This window comes from Leuresthes tenuis, unplaced genomic scaffold (genome assembly GCF_036924035.1).
Source record: "Leuresthes tenuis unplaced genomic scaffold, fLeuTen1.0.hap1 SCAF_7, whole genome shotgun sequence".
Classification (NCBI taxonomy): domain Eukaryota; kingdom Metazoa; phylum Chordata; class Actinopteri; order Atheriniformes; family Atherinopsidae; genus Leuresthes; species Leuresthes tenuis.
Genome location: NW_027325361.1, coordinates 14491186 through 14510021, shown reverse-complemented (window position 1 = coordinate 14510021; position 18836 = coordinate 14491186). Strand labels below are relative to the sequence as shown.

Sequence of the window (18836 nt, the reverse complement as noted above, 5' to 3'; positions counted from 1 at the left end):
AAGAGCAGCGACATGAGAGGAAGTATGAATGATCTGACGAGGAACTACTGAAATCCAGGGGTAGATATAACAAGGGAGAAAATTACAAGTGAACAGCAGGTGAGACAATCAATAAAGGAAACCAGGTGGGACACAGGAAGTCAAACAACAAAATGCACATTGGAGAAAATACTACAAAATAAAACAGGAAGCAGGGTATAAAGTGCAAAAGTATACCAAGAAACCAAAAACAAATCCAAACCCAGACCACGAATGGTGAAAAGTTAAATGTGAAACATTTTCCTTCGTATTCTCAGCTAGATTTGTGCAACAGTTTTGTTCTGCACCGTTACAGCAAGATAACTTTTGACAAAGTCTTCCACTCTGAACAGCGTTTCTCGGCTGCTGTCATCATTTCAAAAGGCCACATGTAAAACATCAGATGAATGAGAGAGTGACTTCTGCTGCAGCATAGTAATCCTAAATGCACGACAGAATCCACAATTAACTAACTGGAGCCTGAAGGTTTTGTCATGTCCTCACACTCCCCCAAACAGAGCATCATGATAAATATATGGACAGACTTCTGAAGAGCAGCTCATGTTAGATGGCACAAAAAAAACTCTCAAAAGATTACAACTCTCCCTTTTATTTTTTTTTCTCTGTGAAATGTTGTAATGATAAATATATGAATGCACTCTAGCATCAATTTTGATCAGTGATGTGCGATCCTTTGCATGTCACTTTGTATTCTTCCATGGAAGCACACATTTTAAGCATGCACACATTTTTAAATACAAGGACTGGGATTATATTATGTTTAGTGCTTATATTGCATGCACATCTGTAGTACTCAGTAGCACAGCAGGTTGGGAAAGCTAGGGACATCAGGGGCTATGCTACAGATGTTCATCAGCTCCATTAAGTAATTATGTGCCTAAGTGACATGATAAATGCAACAGTTTCCTTTCGTTTTGATTTAAGTGGGAACAGAATGATCATTGTATTTCAGTTGTGGAATGTGAATGGAAAATGGACTGTACTTGAGTGGCGCTTTTCTTGTCAATCTTTCACACAACATGTCACATTCACCCATTCACTCACACACTCATACAGCACGCTACACGGTGCTTTTTATTCTAATCATTCACACACTTCCATAGCAGGTAACCTGCTATGGTAACCGGTGTCTTGCCGAAGGACATGTAGCCCGGAGAAGCCTGGAGTCAAAGCACCCACCTTCCGATTGGCAGGCGACTGCTCTTCCTCCACCTGAGCTACAGCCATCCCAATGTGGATCTTTGTTGCTGAGTTTGCCTGTAAACGAATGTTTGAGAGGCACAGTTGGGGACCCTTGCATACAGAAGACGTTGAAGCGTTATGAAGTACTTGAGGAAAAGAGAGCTCCTGAACAGTGCAGTTCTGCTGAACAGAAGGTGAAGGTGGAGGCATACATGAAGAATAGAAGAAATTTGATTTGTTGTGCACCTTGAAAATACCTTCAGTTTAATGTTGAAATATCCCGTGTTATACCGAAAGTGATAAGCCTCAAGCATTCCCTGAAATTCGCTCAAGTTGCATACATTAACTCACTTTAAGCTGTCAGAAGTGAGAAAGAGAGCTCCTTTTGAAGCACTCTATGTACTGACCTTGGAAAAGAAGACATTCTCTGGTTTCATTCTGAGTTGACAGTTTTATTGCTCAATAGAGGACCATGTCATTCTATTTTTAATAAAATAAGGGGGAAAAAAATCATGGAAAGCCCAACTTTATGACAAAGTATCTGTGTTTGTGTGTGCAGAGATGGCAACCTTGCCAAGCCCCTCTCTATACCAAGCCACCGAAGGGCTGCTACAACTAAGCCCCATAATGCTCTCATTTGGCAATGGGTAAACCTTGGAAGGTTCAGCAGCCATACACACACGCGCATACGCGCACACACACAATTCTAAGCATGCTTGATTTGGGACACACACACTAATGCACTGGCTGGTAGACAAGCTGGAGCAGTTTCAAGGGTGATAGAGAGTGTCAGTATGGGTTTTCTACTTCATTTTCTGTACGCCTGTGTGCTTGTCCAATGTGTGTGTGTGTGTGTGTGTGTGTGTGTGTCAGAGAAAGAGAGACCTCCTCTTTAATCTGTCCCCAAACCAGACAGGAATACTGTTTAGTTTTCTGGTTTTGACTGCACATGCGGTGGTCGTAAAAACACACCCTGGACCACGGTGACAATGGTAGAAAGCAGAGAGAAAAGCTTGAAGGTGGCAGGGACTCTGAAAAAGGCTCAGGAAAGAAAAGAATTCAAAGTGTGACAGTTATTCAGTTTACCCCCCTGTATCTCCAACTCCTTTTCCATCTCCTCTGTTTCTATACAGGTCGCATACACTGGAAACCTCCAATCAAGTCACTGAAAACCAGCACAGCCCCATCTGCCTCTCCGACACTTTCTGGTCCTATCCGACGCTCCATTTCCTGTCCTCGCTCTATAGCCTCCCTTTCATCTCCCAATGAGGTGCGAGCATTGTCCAGCAGGCCCTCTCCTACAGTTCCCATGGCCACGCCTCTTGTCAGGCCGAGCTCAGCTACGCTTCGCTCTCATTCACTGAGCCGCAGTGGCTCCGCCCACCGTGTGCCTCACAGCAACAGCCTGGGGACCATCCACACTAATATAGTAGGATATTCAACAAACAGACACACACGCACATGAACATAAACACACCGATTTATCTCTTTATAATTCTGAAACAGTCAAATGAGTATTCAGAGGCAGAAAACAGTACCTGATTCAAGCAGTCGTATGGCTGCATTTGGCAGTCCTCTGCTTATGTACTTCTCCAAACAGGTTGAAAGAAACAAGGATTGAAGAGGCGTGCATTTTTTGCATCAGTCATTATAGGTTTTTATCTGTACCCATTGATTTTCTCTTCATCAGGAATGTACAGTATCGCGGCGCGCTGAAATTCTTTCAAACTATTAAATCAATACTTTGAAATCCTACCGTGGCACATCACAATAACCTTCCTTTATGTGACCATATGTTGCTTTTTGCTCGCCTCCTCCATTCCCCTCCCTTACGCTGGGAGTCGTTGGATACAGTTGAATGAAAAATGATAAAGGAGTCATTTCTGTCACTGTAAACAGAACAAAGTAGAGAATCTTTACACTGAAAAAGATCAGAGAGTACACCAAATAAGTCTCCTATTCCATGTATAGAAAAAAAAAATTCTGCCTTCATTATCTGAGCCAGCTGCTGTGTAAAGACCTCTAATTTATTTTTCTGATAAACATCTGATAAACAACTACACACAACTTGAAAACCTGGCCTCGTTCTGTAGATCATGTAAATAAAAAAGAATCTAATGCATATGTACACTTAATGAATGAAAATAAAAGAATACAGTGTCAAAAGAGATCTCTGTGCAAATATATAAAAAGCTATGTATCTGTATAAAGCAAGGAATTGACGCACTCTACTTTTACCATATCAAGCAGTAGGATGGCTTTGGAAAGATGCTTCTTTTTAGCCTCCCAACTTGAGCAATCAGACTTGCTGTGGTCGCAAAAACACACGCAAGACCTTGGTGACAACGGTAGAAACCAGCAGTCTGGTTGGGGAGTTACTGGGATGGATGGAGTTCCTGACAACAGTAGTTAGCTTCTTCAGCGTAGTGTAAAAGTTGTAAGAGTGGAGAACTGTCCTGCAGAAGTGTTCAGCAGAACGACTGCAGGGTCTTCCACACGAGGAACAATAACTTGAAAAAGATGATTGTGAATCTTTTTCAGACTCAGGTGGAAAATGGCGTCCACACCGCGGCGTACGATATTGCGATATGCAATTGCCATATGATCAAAATACAGCTGGGATCACACTCTTTCGTCGGGTTGAAAGATGGACGACTCAGAAGCTTGCCCTTGTTATCATTCGAATTTATGATGGAAAGCAAAGAAACGAGCTAAATGAAAAATCGATGAGATTTGTTCACAGATGACAGAATGTCATCAAACAAATGTTGAGACACATGACAGTAGGTATAAAGTTTTATCTCAAAAGAAGACAAGTCTCATAAAAAGGTGCTAGATACTCGTAACTCTTCATGAACCCACACCATTATGGGTTTTTTCCCCTTTCTCTGTGCAGCCTGCAGCAGTAAACAGCAGTGACACTCACATCCTTATAATCATTGTTATGGGTGTGGACGGCGTTTAATGTACACAGTATGCTAATAAAACATAACCCATGTCCATGAAATTTAGCTATAATGCTTACATGTTAACTAATAAATGTTCAACATTTATTTGTGAAAGCAGCTTTATACCTCTTACATTCTAGCCATTATGATTAGATGAATGCATAAAGTTGAGTTCATTGAAAAAAGGACAAAAAAACATTTTCCTTTACAAAACTTTTACTCATATACAATAAAAAACAGAGATAGTCTTAAACACTATATTGCCAGAAGTATTCACTCATCTGATTTTACATGCGTATGAATTTAAGTGACATCTCATTCTTAATCCATTAGGGTTAAATATGACGTCGGCCCACCCTTTGCAGCTATAATTGACCATTCTTTCAGAAGCGCATTTGTGAGGTCAGACACTGATGTTGGACAAGAAGGCCTGGCTTGCAGTCTCTGCTCTAATTCACCCCAAAGATGTTCTGTCGGGTTGAAGTCAGGACTCTGTGCAGGCCAGTCAAGTTCTTCCACACCAAACTCGTTCATCCATGTCTTTATGGACCATGCTTTGTGCACTGGTGCGCAGTCATGTTTCAACAGGAAGGGAACATCCTCAAACTGTTTCCACAAAGTTGGAAGCACAAAATTGTCCAAAATCTCTTGGTATGCTGAAGCATTCAGAGTTCCTCTCACTGGAACTAAGGGGCCAAGCACAGCTCCTGAAAAACAACCCCACACCAAAATCCCCCCTCCACCAAACTTTACACTGCCATATGCAGTGGACAATGCAGCCAGACAACGGTTCTCCTGGCAACCGCCAAACGCAGACTCGTCCATCAGATTGCCAGATGGAGAAGTTTGATTCGTCACTTCAGAGAACACGTCTCCACTGCTCTAGAGTCCAGTGGTGGCGTGCTTTACACCACTGCATCCCACTCTTTGCATTGCACTTGGTGACGCATGGCTTGGAAGCAGCTGCTCGGCCATGGAAACCCATTCCATGACGCTCTCTACGCACTGTTCTTAAGCTAATCTGAGGGCAACATGAAGTTTGTAGGTCTGTAGCCATTGACTGCAGAAAGTTGGTGACCTATGAGCCTCAGCATCCGCTGACCCCGCTCTGTCTTTTTACGTGGCCTCCCACTTCATTGCTGTCATTCCCAATCGCTTCCACTTTGTTATAACACCACTGACAGTTGACTGTGGACTATTTAGCAGCGAGGAAATTTCACGTCTGAACCTGTTGCACAAGTGGCATCCCATCACGGTACGGCGCTGGAATTCACTGAGCTCCTGAGAGCGAGTCATTCTTTTCCAAATGTTTGTAAAAGCAGTCTGCATGCCTAGGTGCTTGAGTTTATACACCTGTGGTTTAAACACCTGAATTTAATTATTTGGATGGCTGAGTTAATACTTCTGGCAATATAGTATGTTAAAAGAATGCAAAATATGTTTTGAACAGAGGGAAAGCCACCCTAGTATGAAATTAAATGTTCTGGTTTCTTAATTTGACTGTCACTCCTACGTGTTTTCAGGGTGATCCTTTGATAAACTTGAGGAGTAAAGAGCAAGAGGCCGAGCTAGTGCGTCAGACCCTCGCAGCGCTCACCGCCATGCGGATCAGGTTTCCAGGCAAAACCGAAGAAGAGGCCGAGGCTGTTCTGGATGAGGTGGGTGCAAGATTTCTATCGGCCATTCGAAATGTAACTTCTGTGTGCAATGCTGCTATAAAAAGAAGGAAATAAACAGGAAAATGAAGCACAAGCGCACGAGGAGGTCATTGTCAAACAGAAATCCCGATTTGCCGTATTTCTGGAGCCCCTCTGTGGCCAGGTCGAGTCGCTCTGTTACTAAAAGTGACCTCCTCTCTTGCCTGCACAATAGCCTGTCCGCTCTAGCTTGGTTCCCATTGTATTTCAAATGACCCCAGCGACAACCTGCACGTCAATCGGCAGCACTACGCTATTCCCCACCACACCTTTGGATTAATCACTGTCCTCTCTATTTCTGGACAGAAACCGAAGTCATGCCATTACTGTGTACCTGTTTACACATATGTGCTATCACACAATTTCTGTTGGAATGTCTTTTAAACATGGGAAACTGGCTAATACAGCTAATAGAAATATACCAAGGTTTTTTTTTTTTGTTGTCAATGAACTCAAAGTACTATGCACCAATGCCAGTTGGTAACAGCCAACATTACTATTTCATTTTTTGCACTGTTTGCAACTACGTCATTGCATTGTTTGCTATATAAAAACCTTTCAGTGAAAGTTTAATACATGGATCCTCTGTCCTCTGAATATTTTCATCTATTCTATGGAGCTTTTTTTTTTTTTTATGAAACTGTTTTAGAATAAGTTTGAATGCATATCGAGTTTTGTCAAAGTAAAAAGAAATGAAAATAGGCTCTCCAGAAAAACAGAGACCGAGGCTCACCTTGAATTCTCACCAGAAGTGACATGTTTACAACATAAAAACACTGTGAAAGCGTCCCTTCTACGCTGATTTTGACCTCCATTACTGCTGTCCTCTGAAGCAGCTGTCTGTTCAGTGCTGAATCTTCTACAGTGCAGAAAGGACGGCAGTAGGCCAGTCATTTATCACAAGGATAAATGACAAAAAACACTTACCAAACTGGACAAAATGTGTCCTTACAAGGATACATGTGAAATATATATACAAAGAAGTACAACACAGTTGGTTATATTATTCTTCTGTGTCACATTCTGGGCTGAAGTGCAAGGTCTTTCTCACTTGGCTGTTTGTCTTTAGAAAGTTACAATGGAAGATGCTGCAGTGGCTCTCTTAATGTGAGACGGTCAGGCATCGGGAAAATGAAAGCTTTCGTTCCTCTCCCACAGGTTGCGTTGAAGGCACAGATACACTTGTTTGTTTGTTACCACAGCATAAACAGAGGATATTCATTCAAATGAATAAAATTTCCTTCACCTGAAGTGTCTCAGCCTTACAAAAGAGGCACATCAGATAGAAGCATGTGTTAACATGTTTTCGGTGACATTTATAGTAAAGATAATAAAACCTTTCTAACAAGGCTCTAACAAAAATCTAATTCTTTTTTTTTTTTTTTTTTTTTATTAGAGCAAGTTGATGGCAAAATGCAGTGTCCTCACAAAATCATCAAGAACAACATTAATTTGTGTTCATAACATCTGGGTGTGTCAGGTCTGTGAGAGACAATTACCACAACACCTGTACTGTTAACAAACACTAATGAGAGTACCATGGAAACACAGATGAGCGACTGCACCTGTACCGATGACTCCTTGCCTCAGGAGAAGAGTGTTCACTTGGCATGAAAACCGTTTTTGGCATTTTTTTGCTGTCTGTGATTTTAAGTCGAGGTCTAATTGGGCTGATGATGTGTTTGTTTCCCAGTAATTTATTCCCTCATCTTCACTCAAAATCTTTTTCTTCTTTTGTCACAGTTGGATCCAGCGAAAGATGCAATGTATCAAGTGGATTTTTTTGTTCTGCCTTAATTGACAGTAATTTGTGTATGCATGGAATACGGTGTGACAAATGAGCGGGCAGTTTACCAGGCGAAATAACAAGGCGCGTTTGTGACGCGGTGCAGTCGGCGATTACTCCATTTGTTCATGGGGGTTCCAGCCGAGAACTTCGTGAAATATGAACAGAGTGTTTGCTTCTATGTCATACCGCTGTGTCTTACAGTTATTGTGCATATTGTGGAGCAAAACAAGTGTGCAACACGTGGAAAAAACGGATTGTTTTGTTCGTCCGACCAAAACTGAGCTTTTAAAATGCATCTGAACATGTTAGTCTGACCAAAGCTATATGAAACTGTGCCAGAATTTGTGGCTGAGGGATCAAATCACTCCCGTACGTATATCCTCAACTGGACTCAATGGGCCTGCGTGCTCCGAAATTTTCATTTTTGTGTACTGACCTTGGAAAAGAAGAAATTCTCTGGTTTCATTTTTATTTTATGAAAAATAGTAGAGTGTAATTATGTATTTATACAGCTAAATTCCCAATGAAGCTGCTCTCATTTTTGTTTCCTTTTGTTTCTTTTGTCAGATGGTTAAACATGTCAGAAACTGTGACTAAAAACCAACCCCAGCATCATAAGACAATGTCACCATTTTGAGTAACTTAATGGCAACATCTGTGCAGGGAATTCTGCTCTACCTACATTTTCGATGATCTCCCGCAGAAAACGTTTGAAGTAGGGTTCACCCCCCCCCCTCTCCTTTTTTCTCTCTTTCCATCTCTTCTCTTCTCTACTAGATTCGGCCGTTGTTAGCCCATGGTAAAAAGAGAGCATTCCTCTCAAGATGGCGCTAACTTTGCAGCATACAGCACGGCACAACGTATTCTCATTGGGGGAGGGACCGATGTAGCGTATGTGTGGGCTGCTGGCCAAAGACAGAGAAAGAGGGGCTGAATAGATGCACTGCAGAAGATGTTGATATTTTGAATAGTAGTAAATATTTAAATTTCAGACATTTATCTCAACAATTTAGGGGGATAACACGAGTTCTCTCCCAGCCTCCTACTTTTGTGCCTCTCATCAGGTCCACTTATTCTCCCCCACATGCAGTCAGCGCTCTTCGAAGAATGTTACACATTCAGTGTATTCTGTGTATTCTGATGTGATGGCTGGACACATTTGCTGTCGTCACATTTGCATATATCGAGTTTTCTCAGTTCTGGTTAATGTAGACTAGGGGTGAAAAGGTATACCGTATTTCGGTATACCGCGGTGTTGTAAAGCCACGGTAGTGACACCGTGAGATTTCCAAGCTCACGGTGATGGTAATAAATTAATTATTTTAATGTGTATGTGCACTGCTGCCGGCAGCGCCGCATAATATTAAAATAATTAATTCATTACCGTGAGCTTGGAAATCTCACGGTGTCACTACCGTGGCTTTACACCCCCGCAGTATACCGAAATAAGGTAGACCCACCAACAAGTCAAGATAGTGTGATCTGAAATAATTGCAACTCAGCTCTTTTTCTGTTTGTGCATGTGTGTGTGTGTGTGCGCGCACATGTGTGTATACACTTGAGTTTACAGAGGAGCTTCCCAATGGAGCCCTGTTTGCAGGGGCTCTAGCACGCTAAGTGTCATGTATGTGCACCGGTGGGGAAGTGTAGGCTAAGTCAACATAACAACAATAACAGGGCTTGTAGGTACACGGTAACGCTGGCACCAGGAGCAAGTGCCTGGGAACATCCAGCATGAATTTCGAGCATAACAACACATACCCAAAGGATTTTTAGCACATGCCTCACACACAGGGTTGCTGTTCTGAGACTTAACCATTATCGCCTTGCTGTGCTGGTAACTTCAACAATAAAAAGGAGAGCGATGTTGGTATCGCATTTTAAATGATCAGAAGCCTACTAGAGCATCCAAGACAGCGAGGAGAAATTATGAAGCAAATATTTAAATGCTCTGCTTTGATTAGAGTGTGGAAAGGCAGCACTCTGTGCACTGATGACAAGATAACAAGACGGTTTGTGATGTGCTGCAGTAAACAATCTCTCACCTTGTACCTTCCTCCGTCGCCTAGTTTGATGTGCCAAATATTGTGCAAGCATTGCAGCCCTATGTGTAATGGCTCCTTTCATGTTTGAACATGGAACTTTTCCAGAACAACGGCTGACACGTGAAGACACAAAACAATTAGATGAACACACTTAACCAGGAGTGCTACAGATTCCATATTTGGATGTGAACGCCTGCCAGAACAAAGAGAAACACGAGAATGAGCTCTTGAAGTGATCCCTCTCCCATTTCTTAAAATTTGATGGTTTTAAATTTCAATAGGTACAGCTTTAACTGTCCTTTAAGCCTGGCAGTAACGAGTTGCGGTAGAGTTTAAAAAACAAAACAAAAAAAAAACAATGAAACGCACTGAGGAAGGTTTTATCATTTTACTTGACTGCAACTGTCCATCTTGAGGATTGACATTTTTAATTTTTAAAACTCATATATTTTTTGCACAGATCCTGGACAACTGGAAATACCATAAACCAAAGGTGGCCTCCTATTGGCTGGTGAAGTTGGACTCAACCAAACAGCGGAAGGTGAATTTCTTTCAATAATCCAAACTGCAACGAATCAACACAGTTTGAGAAGTCTTCGGCAACTTTGTTTCAGCAGAATGTGTATTTGTTGGAACACATTTAAGACTCACTGTACTCAAATCAGTTGTTTCTGAATTGTCTCATTAATCTTAACTCCAAAAAAAAGTAGAGGCAAACAAACGTGGCTTCGAAAAACAGAAAACGTAGTCGTAGCCTTTGGATTTTTCCTTCAAACTGGACAACCTTTAGACAACCGTCTCTCTGAAACGTCTACAGACGACCAACAAGGGGGTCTAATTTTAGTCAAACAATTCATGATGTAGTTTTATGTTTCACCATTGGCAGATGGGATAAAGTTTTCATTTTGGAACCTGTCTCAGAGAAAATGCTTCATTTTTAATGTTAGTTCTGAAAGTGTTAAAAATGGTGCACATTTATCTTTTGACATCTGTATAAATTGCCTGCCTCTGCCTTTGCTGTCACAGGTTCTATACTGTCGCCCCGCACAGAATGGACGTTGTTAAAGTCGGTGAATATGACAAAATGTCACCACTCCTACCAGTTTCTTTGAAAGCTTTTGAACAACTTTTAAAACACAAAAATAATCGTGAAATCAAACTTCAGAGAGAAAGAGAGAAAAGGAAAATAGTTTAAAAAAAAAAAAAAGAATAAAAAAAAGAGACAAGCATGAAGATCATTACTGTGTCAAACCGTGAGAGGCAAAGACACCAAATAGGATGTAAACAAAATAGAAGAGGGGACAAGACGTGAAATGGCATTCGGTAGGCGTGTCAGTAATGATGTGAACTCTCAGGCGCTGCTTCCTGCACAACTGTGCTCAGCTGTGTAGTGGGCTGTGGTGGTGTGAGCTGATGTTTATTTGGAGTGAAGCAGCCTAATGAGCAGCAGGCAGAGGTCAGGAACGTAGTGCCAACCGCTCTGCCATTTGATTACCATACCAAAACATATCTGTGTGTGTTTACTGGTCTGTGAGTTTGTCTGCGTGTGTATGCATGTCTCGCTCGGCTCGTATCGCTGTGGGGAAATCTCAGTCCTCACACAGCAGCCGCACACGCACGCACAGACGGATGGGCACTTCAGTAATGAGGAGCGAAGAATCAGAGTCAAAAGAACCTCAGTGCTGCTCTGAGCCGGGTGAAAAGAGGAAGAAAAGAGAGGACGAGAAGGCAGAGGTGGGGAGGGATGGGAAAAAGGAAGAGGGGGAAGATGGAAGGCTGGCGCAGGTGTCCGTAGACCGCCCGGGAACTTCTGACACCTTATCTCTAAGACTGACGTTGGTGCAGCAATTAGTCCTTTCCCTGGCTCTCCAGTGTCTGCCCTCACACTTTTCGTGCTGCCTCAGTCTACCACAGCCTCTCACTCTCTCTCTCTCTCTCTCTCTCTCACACACACACACATACACACACGCAAATGAGACACAGGCTTCATATTTGTACATGCACACTTGTATAAATGCACAAAAAAACTACTGAAATAGTTGATACATTAAAAAGTTTGTAAGATATTTAAGTATTTTTCTATGTCACAATGTTACGCATTTGTCTGAAATTCCTCATACATTCAAGTCTATTCTTAGTGAGTTTATACATCAGCCTCTTTTGTTATTCGATTTGTGGAAAGAGCATCAAAAAACGAGAAAGAAATTATAGTTGCAACAAATGGTGTGTTCTTCTCCTCCTCTCCAACTCTTTCTTTGTCTCTCAGGTGTTGGATATTGTACGTACCAACGTGCGCTCAGCACTGCAGCGGATATGGAGGGAGCCAGATGTAGATAGCCTTCACCTCTACCGGCTTTTTAACCGTGTCTTCAACCGACTGCTTTGGAGTCATGGCCAGGGTCTGTGGAATTGCTTCTCCAACACTGGGTAGGCCAGTCTAAGCAAGGCTAAGTTTCCCTCTATTTACCAAGCAAATTTGATGTGAACTTTTGAAATCACGCTAAATAGAAAACACGCAGGTATGTTTCCATCACCTGCTTCCGAGCAAACTTGGCTGCATTTTTTTTGTCAGAAGGTGGCAGTGATGGGCAAAAAAAAACCAAGAACAGTGGTCACTAACTCTGGTTGATAGGCAAAGGGAGGAGAAACAAACAAACAAAAAAAGACATAACCGATGACGGAGAGAAAGTGGACAGTAACTGAAAATCAGACTTTGTAAGAAAGAGCAGAAATTGTTCGTTGTAAGCATTAGCCTATCAGGATTAGCCTTGCTAACCTAAAGGGAGAAATAAGACCCACTACCTTGGGCATACAGGAGAGAAAATTGAAGGTATTTTTTATAATTATGTTTGAATTATTCTTGTCGGCGAGTGTTGACTGTTGATTGTTCATTTGAACACGCATTACACAGCTCTTTTTTAAGGAATGTAAAAAAATCCCTTTTTTTTGCGATTTAAAAAAAAAAAAAATTCCGTTTAATTATTTTTTTTGGCTTCAGAGCTTTAAAATATCAATTTAAATCTTGCTACACGATGAAATGTCACATTCTAAAGTCCAGAGAAACAGTTTCCCTGGAAAGATGCAGCGAAGGATGAGATGATAAATGAGAAGAGTAGCTGTTTAGAGACATAAAATGATTGAATAGTTGCAAAAGTGAGGCGCAGTCCTGGTTATGTTTTCACCTTTGGACACCTGGTCAGGAGGTTGTGATAGGAGCAGGTTTCTGCACACTAAGAAGGAGATTACACGAGCGTTGAACTGAGAAGCATCTATCTCCAAATGGAAATTAAAAAAAAACAGTATCTATAACCTCCGTGTAATTTTGATTGATGACTTAAACCAAGATCAACCAAGAGAAAAATACACATTGAAATATTGCTCACAAGCAATCACAAAGAACTCCCTTGAATGAATGAAATCTAATTCCTCAGAATCGACACAAACAAGTGATCACACTGCAGGCCAATTACCACCTTATTCATGGCATAATATCCCTCTTCCATCTCTGTAACTAGACGCTCATGCACTAAGCAATTTCCTCATTCCCTTAAGCCCTTTGTTCATCAATATACTCGTTCCAGCGTAAGCAGGGACATTTCATTCAATATGTCTGTGGAAGACATGCCATCGGAATTACGGAGAATGAGCGAAAAACAGAGCGGACCCACTGCACTTTCCTTGAGCGCTGCATGCTAGTCTGTGAAGACAGGTTACAAATTAAGGTCTCAAATAGTGGCTGTTAATCAGGACTTTTTCCAGTAATTTTCACAGGTGAGAGAAAGATGAAAGAAAAGGAAAGGATGGGAGCAAGGAGGGGGTGTATAAAGGCCTCTTCGGTACAAGTTGTTATCTGGTCCTTTTAAAGTTTTATTGCGGTTTCTTACTTTTTTATGTCTTCACTTTTTACTTTTCAAAGTGCCAGAAAGTGACAACATGCGTCACTGCAGATACGTCTATCTACACACTTTATTATTTTCTTAAAAAAAAAAAAGACCACAGATTGTACTTTGTTTTTCTCTTTCTTCCCAAAAGCAGCCTCAAACAGACTCTCACATACATGTGAACTCACGCACACGTACAAACCCTACACGCAGGCAGCTGCTGCACTGGCTGCTTCTGGGTGCGACCTTCTCACATCTCATCCTCTACATATTCTTTACAGTTCAGTTGCTCGGCGGCGTGCTCCCCCTGACACAGAGGGCTCAGACGGGGGTAACTCGAGTCACTGTCCACAGCTCTCCGTTTTTCTCCTCCCTTACATCCTTGGTATAGCTAATTGAGGGCGAGTGTGAAAGGGAGCGAGCAGGTGACAGAGATGAAGTAGTTGATAAGCAGAGGGAGAGAAAAAGACAGACCCGGTGACAAAGAGAAAGTGGAGAGTGATTGAAAATGAGACGGTTTTGGGGGGGGGGTATTGACCTATGAGGATTAGCCTAGCCAAGCTACCCCCTGTATGTTGCACCCCATGCTGCCTTTGTCTAATCGCAGCATGCCGTGGATCATACAGCTAGCTTGCTTGCTTGCTTATCGTCTGGCCCCGCCCTACAACATGCCATGACCCCAACATGGATGAACCCAACAGGGGGCCCAGTATCACGCGGAGACAGCCAGGCGGTGCGGCTCTAAAAGCACACTCCAAATCTGGGGTGAAGCCCCCCCCCTCTTTCCTCTCAGTCTCTTGTTTGATATTTTATCTAAGGGACTTAGCAACAATCAAACAGCCCAGCAGCTATTGTGGGCGATGAATTCAACAGGCTTTGAAAACGACTTAGGAAGAGGGGAATGGAAACACACAGTTTTGAACCCTTTCAGTGAAAGCACATCCCACCTCCCAAGGAGTGAAAAGGGGAAGACATCAAAAGTACCCCCTAGGGTTGTGTGTCTCAGTTGTTGAGCTCACTCACAGTCAGGGGTATGTCCGGGATTGTTAAGGGGGTTAACTGTACTTGGATTTGTTTCATCCATCCATTCCTGTATGTCTGTGCGTGTAGAAATGTATGTGAAAAAATATGCACACTTTTACTGTGAAATAGCTTATGTATTTACATGTTCTGTCGTGTTGCATACACATTATACATTAACTTAAAATCTGTAGCTCTACATTTTTACTTTCTGTTCTCTAGTTCATCATGGGAGACTATCTTCAGCAAGAGCAGCGAGGTGGTGTCACCCCAGGAGCTGCAGTGCTGCCGCCGGCTGGTCCAGCTGTGCAGAGACTGCCTGTTGGTCGTCTACAAGTTTGTCTCTGAGTCCCGGGGCTCTCTGAGTGGGCTCAGCCCTGAATGGGATGACACCAGGTAAGAGAATTGACTACATTTTTAAAAAATATTCTTTCGGCATTACTGCTGCGATAGATTTGAAGGAGATTCAAGGATGTAACTCAAGAGTCTATTAGCGCCCCAGTTCAAGCTGGACTCAGTCAGTGTCCTTGTGTATCATGTTGAGCTTTAGTTCTGCAAAGAGTGTTAATCTGCTATAAATGCCTGAAAAGCAGACAAAACCCCAGACTTATAAAATGCATTTAAACTTGTTATTCTGATCAAAATTGTGCAAAATCAAGGTCTGCGAAACAGGATCCCCCCCCCCAAGAAAATGCAGTTACGGGTCACATCACTCCTACACAATTACGCTCAACGAGACTCAAATGGGTCTCGGCACTCTCTACAGGCTCCAAACTTCCATCTTTTTGCAAAGTGAATAGTGAGTCTGTATTATACAGGCAAACTCCCAATAAAGATACTCTCATTCACATGTTTTTCTGTTTCTTTAGTCAGACAGCTAAACACATCAGAAATCGGGGCTGAAAAGCAGTCCAGTAGGACTACACGTCACCTTTTGGTCACTAAAAGCATTTCCAGACACTCTGCTCTGATATAATCATGATTTCGTAACTGCAGTGTAATCTGACAAAATCACTGTTCAAGTTACCTAAACACCAGTGCAGTGAATTCAGTCACCATGATGTCCCATGATCCTCCACCAAGAAAAGTAGAAGCAGCAGTATGTTTTGAATGTTTTCTCACAGTCCACAACTGTAGCTCGCCTCAGCTGTGAATGTAACCTTACTGGCTGATAGGCGACGTTAATAACATTCATCATCTCATAACACTGCTCAACCGTTGAGAAACCCTGTGATCTGGCATTCCATTTACAGACCATATTCCACAAAAACTGCAAGACCCAAAGGATCGGACACCACTGGACACCCCCAGGTGGCTTTTAATGTGGTGGCTGATCGGTGTATTGCCGTAACAGAAAAAACACATTACAAAAATTACATTATACACACTACATGGGCAATAAATGAAGCCTACTGTGATTTTAAACTTGTAAAAATAACAGGACACATCCCTCTTGAATGATTCCTCTGATATTTAGGTCCAGGTGGAAAGTTAGTTATGGCAGCCTGAACCACAAAAGTGCCAAGTAATAAACTCCCTTCTGAAAGCACTGTCAAACACATTGTTATCATCAGCTATCATCATTAAACCTCTCTCTGGAAACATTTCTTCTCTCCCCTCTGTGGAGCCTCGGAGCTATCCTCTTCTTCATGAAACCCTGATAAAACAAACAAGCAAAAATCAGCCTCATTCTATTTTTAACGCGGACCCCCACGGGGGACAGCAGCTCAGGTTGGGAATGAGCGAACTTTTAAATCACACATGCTTTGGGCTGGCAGACAGGGTGGGAGCTGGTTTTTGAGAGGGAGAGAAGGAGTGTGCTGTTAACAGGAAATAATGGCCCACAGATTAGCGCTCAGGTTAGCCCGGGGCCCCTCGAGGCCTTCTTAATTCAATTAGAGCCCAGATGAGCCTGAGCAGCAAATGACCTTACAAGAGAGAGAGCTCCTTTTTTTCTGGGGCCTCGCTTTACATGATTCATAACTCTTGCACATATTTTAACAGGCTATCACTTTGTGCATACTTTATAAAAAACTCAGCTGTTAATAAGAATGTGGGTTTTGTGTACAGTGACAGAACAAGTTTGGTTTCATCTGTTCTAACATTGTTAGTATGGATATATGCATATAGATATGTATTTTTTTTTTGTCTTGCAAAAATATGAATTGTCAGTTGACCATTTGAATGCAAAGATGTTAATATAATTGGACTTCATTTCTCGATCATACACAGAACCATGTATTTGCTTTAGGTTTGAGTGTAGCTTTAAGCATGCATTGGTCTGTCTCTCCTTATTTCCTTTGTGTCTATATATGTGTGTGTAAAAAAAAAAAGCTTACCATTTGCTGCTGGACCAACTTCAACCCATGGCTCCACTCCTGCTGCTGTCGCTGCCGCTTCTTCTTCTTCTTCCTCTCCTTCCGTCTCTTCGCCCCTCGACGCAGGTCTTTGCTTGGTTTAGTTCTGCTAAACCCTCCCCCCCTTCCTCATCCTCAAGCACCGCCACGATTCACTGCTTTCTCCTGCTACCACCACCCTCACAGCTGTACCAAAGGCTTGATCCCACCTGCCCTAAGATGGTTGCCTTGGCAGCTCAACCAACAGTCTGGCACGGCCTCCTTCTCTTTTCCTCACTAACAACAAAATAAGGAATATTGGGATTGATTAAAATGGCACGAGAATGAGTTTCAAACTATTGGACGACTTGTTGCCCAAAACTATACCCAGTGTACTCAGAAACAGCGATCAAGGAGAAGGAAGCACATTCAGACTGTTTGGAGCACTTTGGGTCAACACTGCAACCATTCAGCCAGCTTGCAGTACATCACCAGCCAATCACCCAGCTGCCACAGCCTGTTTCACTCAATGCTTTATTCAAGAGCATCGCACAGTACCTTGAGTGCATTTTCAGCACAAGTGGCCTCAGTGAGAACTGAGCAGCTCACCTGCACAGCATCAGCGCCATGATCGACCTAAGCACCACTCTCTTCTTGTCACAAGAAGACAGAAAAAAAGGTTTGGCTCACATTGTGTGGTTTGCAGTTCAACAACACGAGTGGCTCACATCTCTCCATCCGGCATGCTGGGGGCCGTCACGACCCACCACCACTTCAGATACAGTAGCTGAGAAGCAATTAGGACTGTTGTCTCATTGACACATATGTTTAACATGAGGGGGGTGATTGTGTGTGTGTGTAGAAAGCGTGTAAGTGTGCATGTTCATGTGCATTACTTTGACACATCTATCATCACAGTGACACTCCAGTCGACTTCAAATTATTACAGTAGCTGCAGAGAAGTATCTGCCTAACTCCGACTTGTAACACCAGCTTAGCTCCAGCTAGACTTCTGCTAACATTTTTTTAATGAAAAAGTACAGAAATGGACTCTGTGTCTTATATTAAAATTGCGTCAGTCAAGACATAAGCAATAATTTATTAAAGAAAAAAAATGACAATGTACTGCGCAAATGGGCAAGTGAGCAGCGTTATTGTGAGCAGTCCATGAATGAAAACATATTGAAATATAGAATGTTTTTCAAATGCTGTTCAAGGCATAGCTTCTGTAGAAAAGGACAAGGACACAGAGGCAATTTATGTCAACATGAATTCCCTTTTAGTGTGAACAATTCTATACATGATTATGTACAAAAGAGTCACTGACTTGCTTTACCAGGAAACAAGTTTCAAAGTGCAAAAACCCCCAAAACAGCAGTTTTTAAAAATGCCCCAAATGCAAGTTAATTCCCAAAGACCTCCATATTAAAATGGAAACTTCTTGGCAAAAGTAAACATGTTTGCAGCCTAATAAATATCCCCATTCTCTCTTGGGGGATGGATATTTTCTTTCTTAACTCACACATTGAAATTATATTGAGGCTTGAAGTTATACAGAATAAAAAGTGCGGTTGCTATGAGGGATGACTGAGCGCCATCAGTGCTGCCCAACAAGCGTGCAGCGTCCTTGTATTCTCAGTCAGATTCATCCCTCACACCTCGCATCTTCCTTCCGAAACACAATCAGTGACTTCGATCCATCTTTTATTTGCATTCTCTGGCACACCTCTGTAGTCTGACTACATGAATATTTTTTTTTTTTTTTTTTACATTCAACACTAGATGTCACACATGACTTCTTGTATACCGCTCCTCTAAATTTAACATACCCACATTTTGCACGTTCACGCCTATGCAGTCTGTAACACACAGAGTAGCAAAGCTCTGTGCAGCTTTTCG

At 42.2% G+C, this 18836-nt stretch overlaps 1 protein-coding gene across 5 annotated transcripts in view; it reads left to right on the top strand.

Moving 5' to 3' along the window:
- The window catches only part of ttll7 (tubulin tyrosine ligase-like family, member 7), a 70809-nt gene that overhangs the window by 47522 nt on the left and 4451 nt on the right, over positions 1-18836 (top strand). For 3 of the 5 annotated variants that reach the window (XM_072389424.1, XM_072389425.1, XM_072389426.1), the window contains exons 16-20: positions 2355-2650; positions 5693-5827; positions 10161-10241; positions 11967-12127; positions 14824-14997. In XM_072389424.1, the coding sequence (XP_072245525.1) occupies positions 2355-2650; positions 5693-5827; positions 10161-10241; positions 11967-12127; positions 14824-14997 (847 nt within the window). Of the gene's footprint in view, positions 1-2354; positions 2651-5692; positions 5828-10160; positions 10242-11966; positions 12128-14823; positions 14998-16935; positions 17046-18836 lie in introns of all 5 variants that reach the window. The other 2 variants (XM_072389422.1, XM_072389423.1) reach the window with 1 other exon arrangement.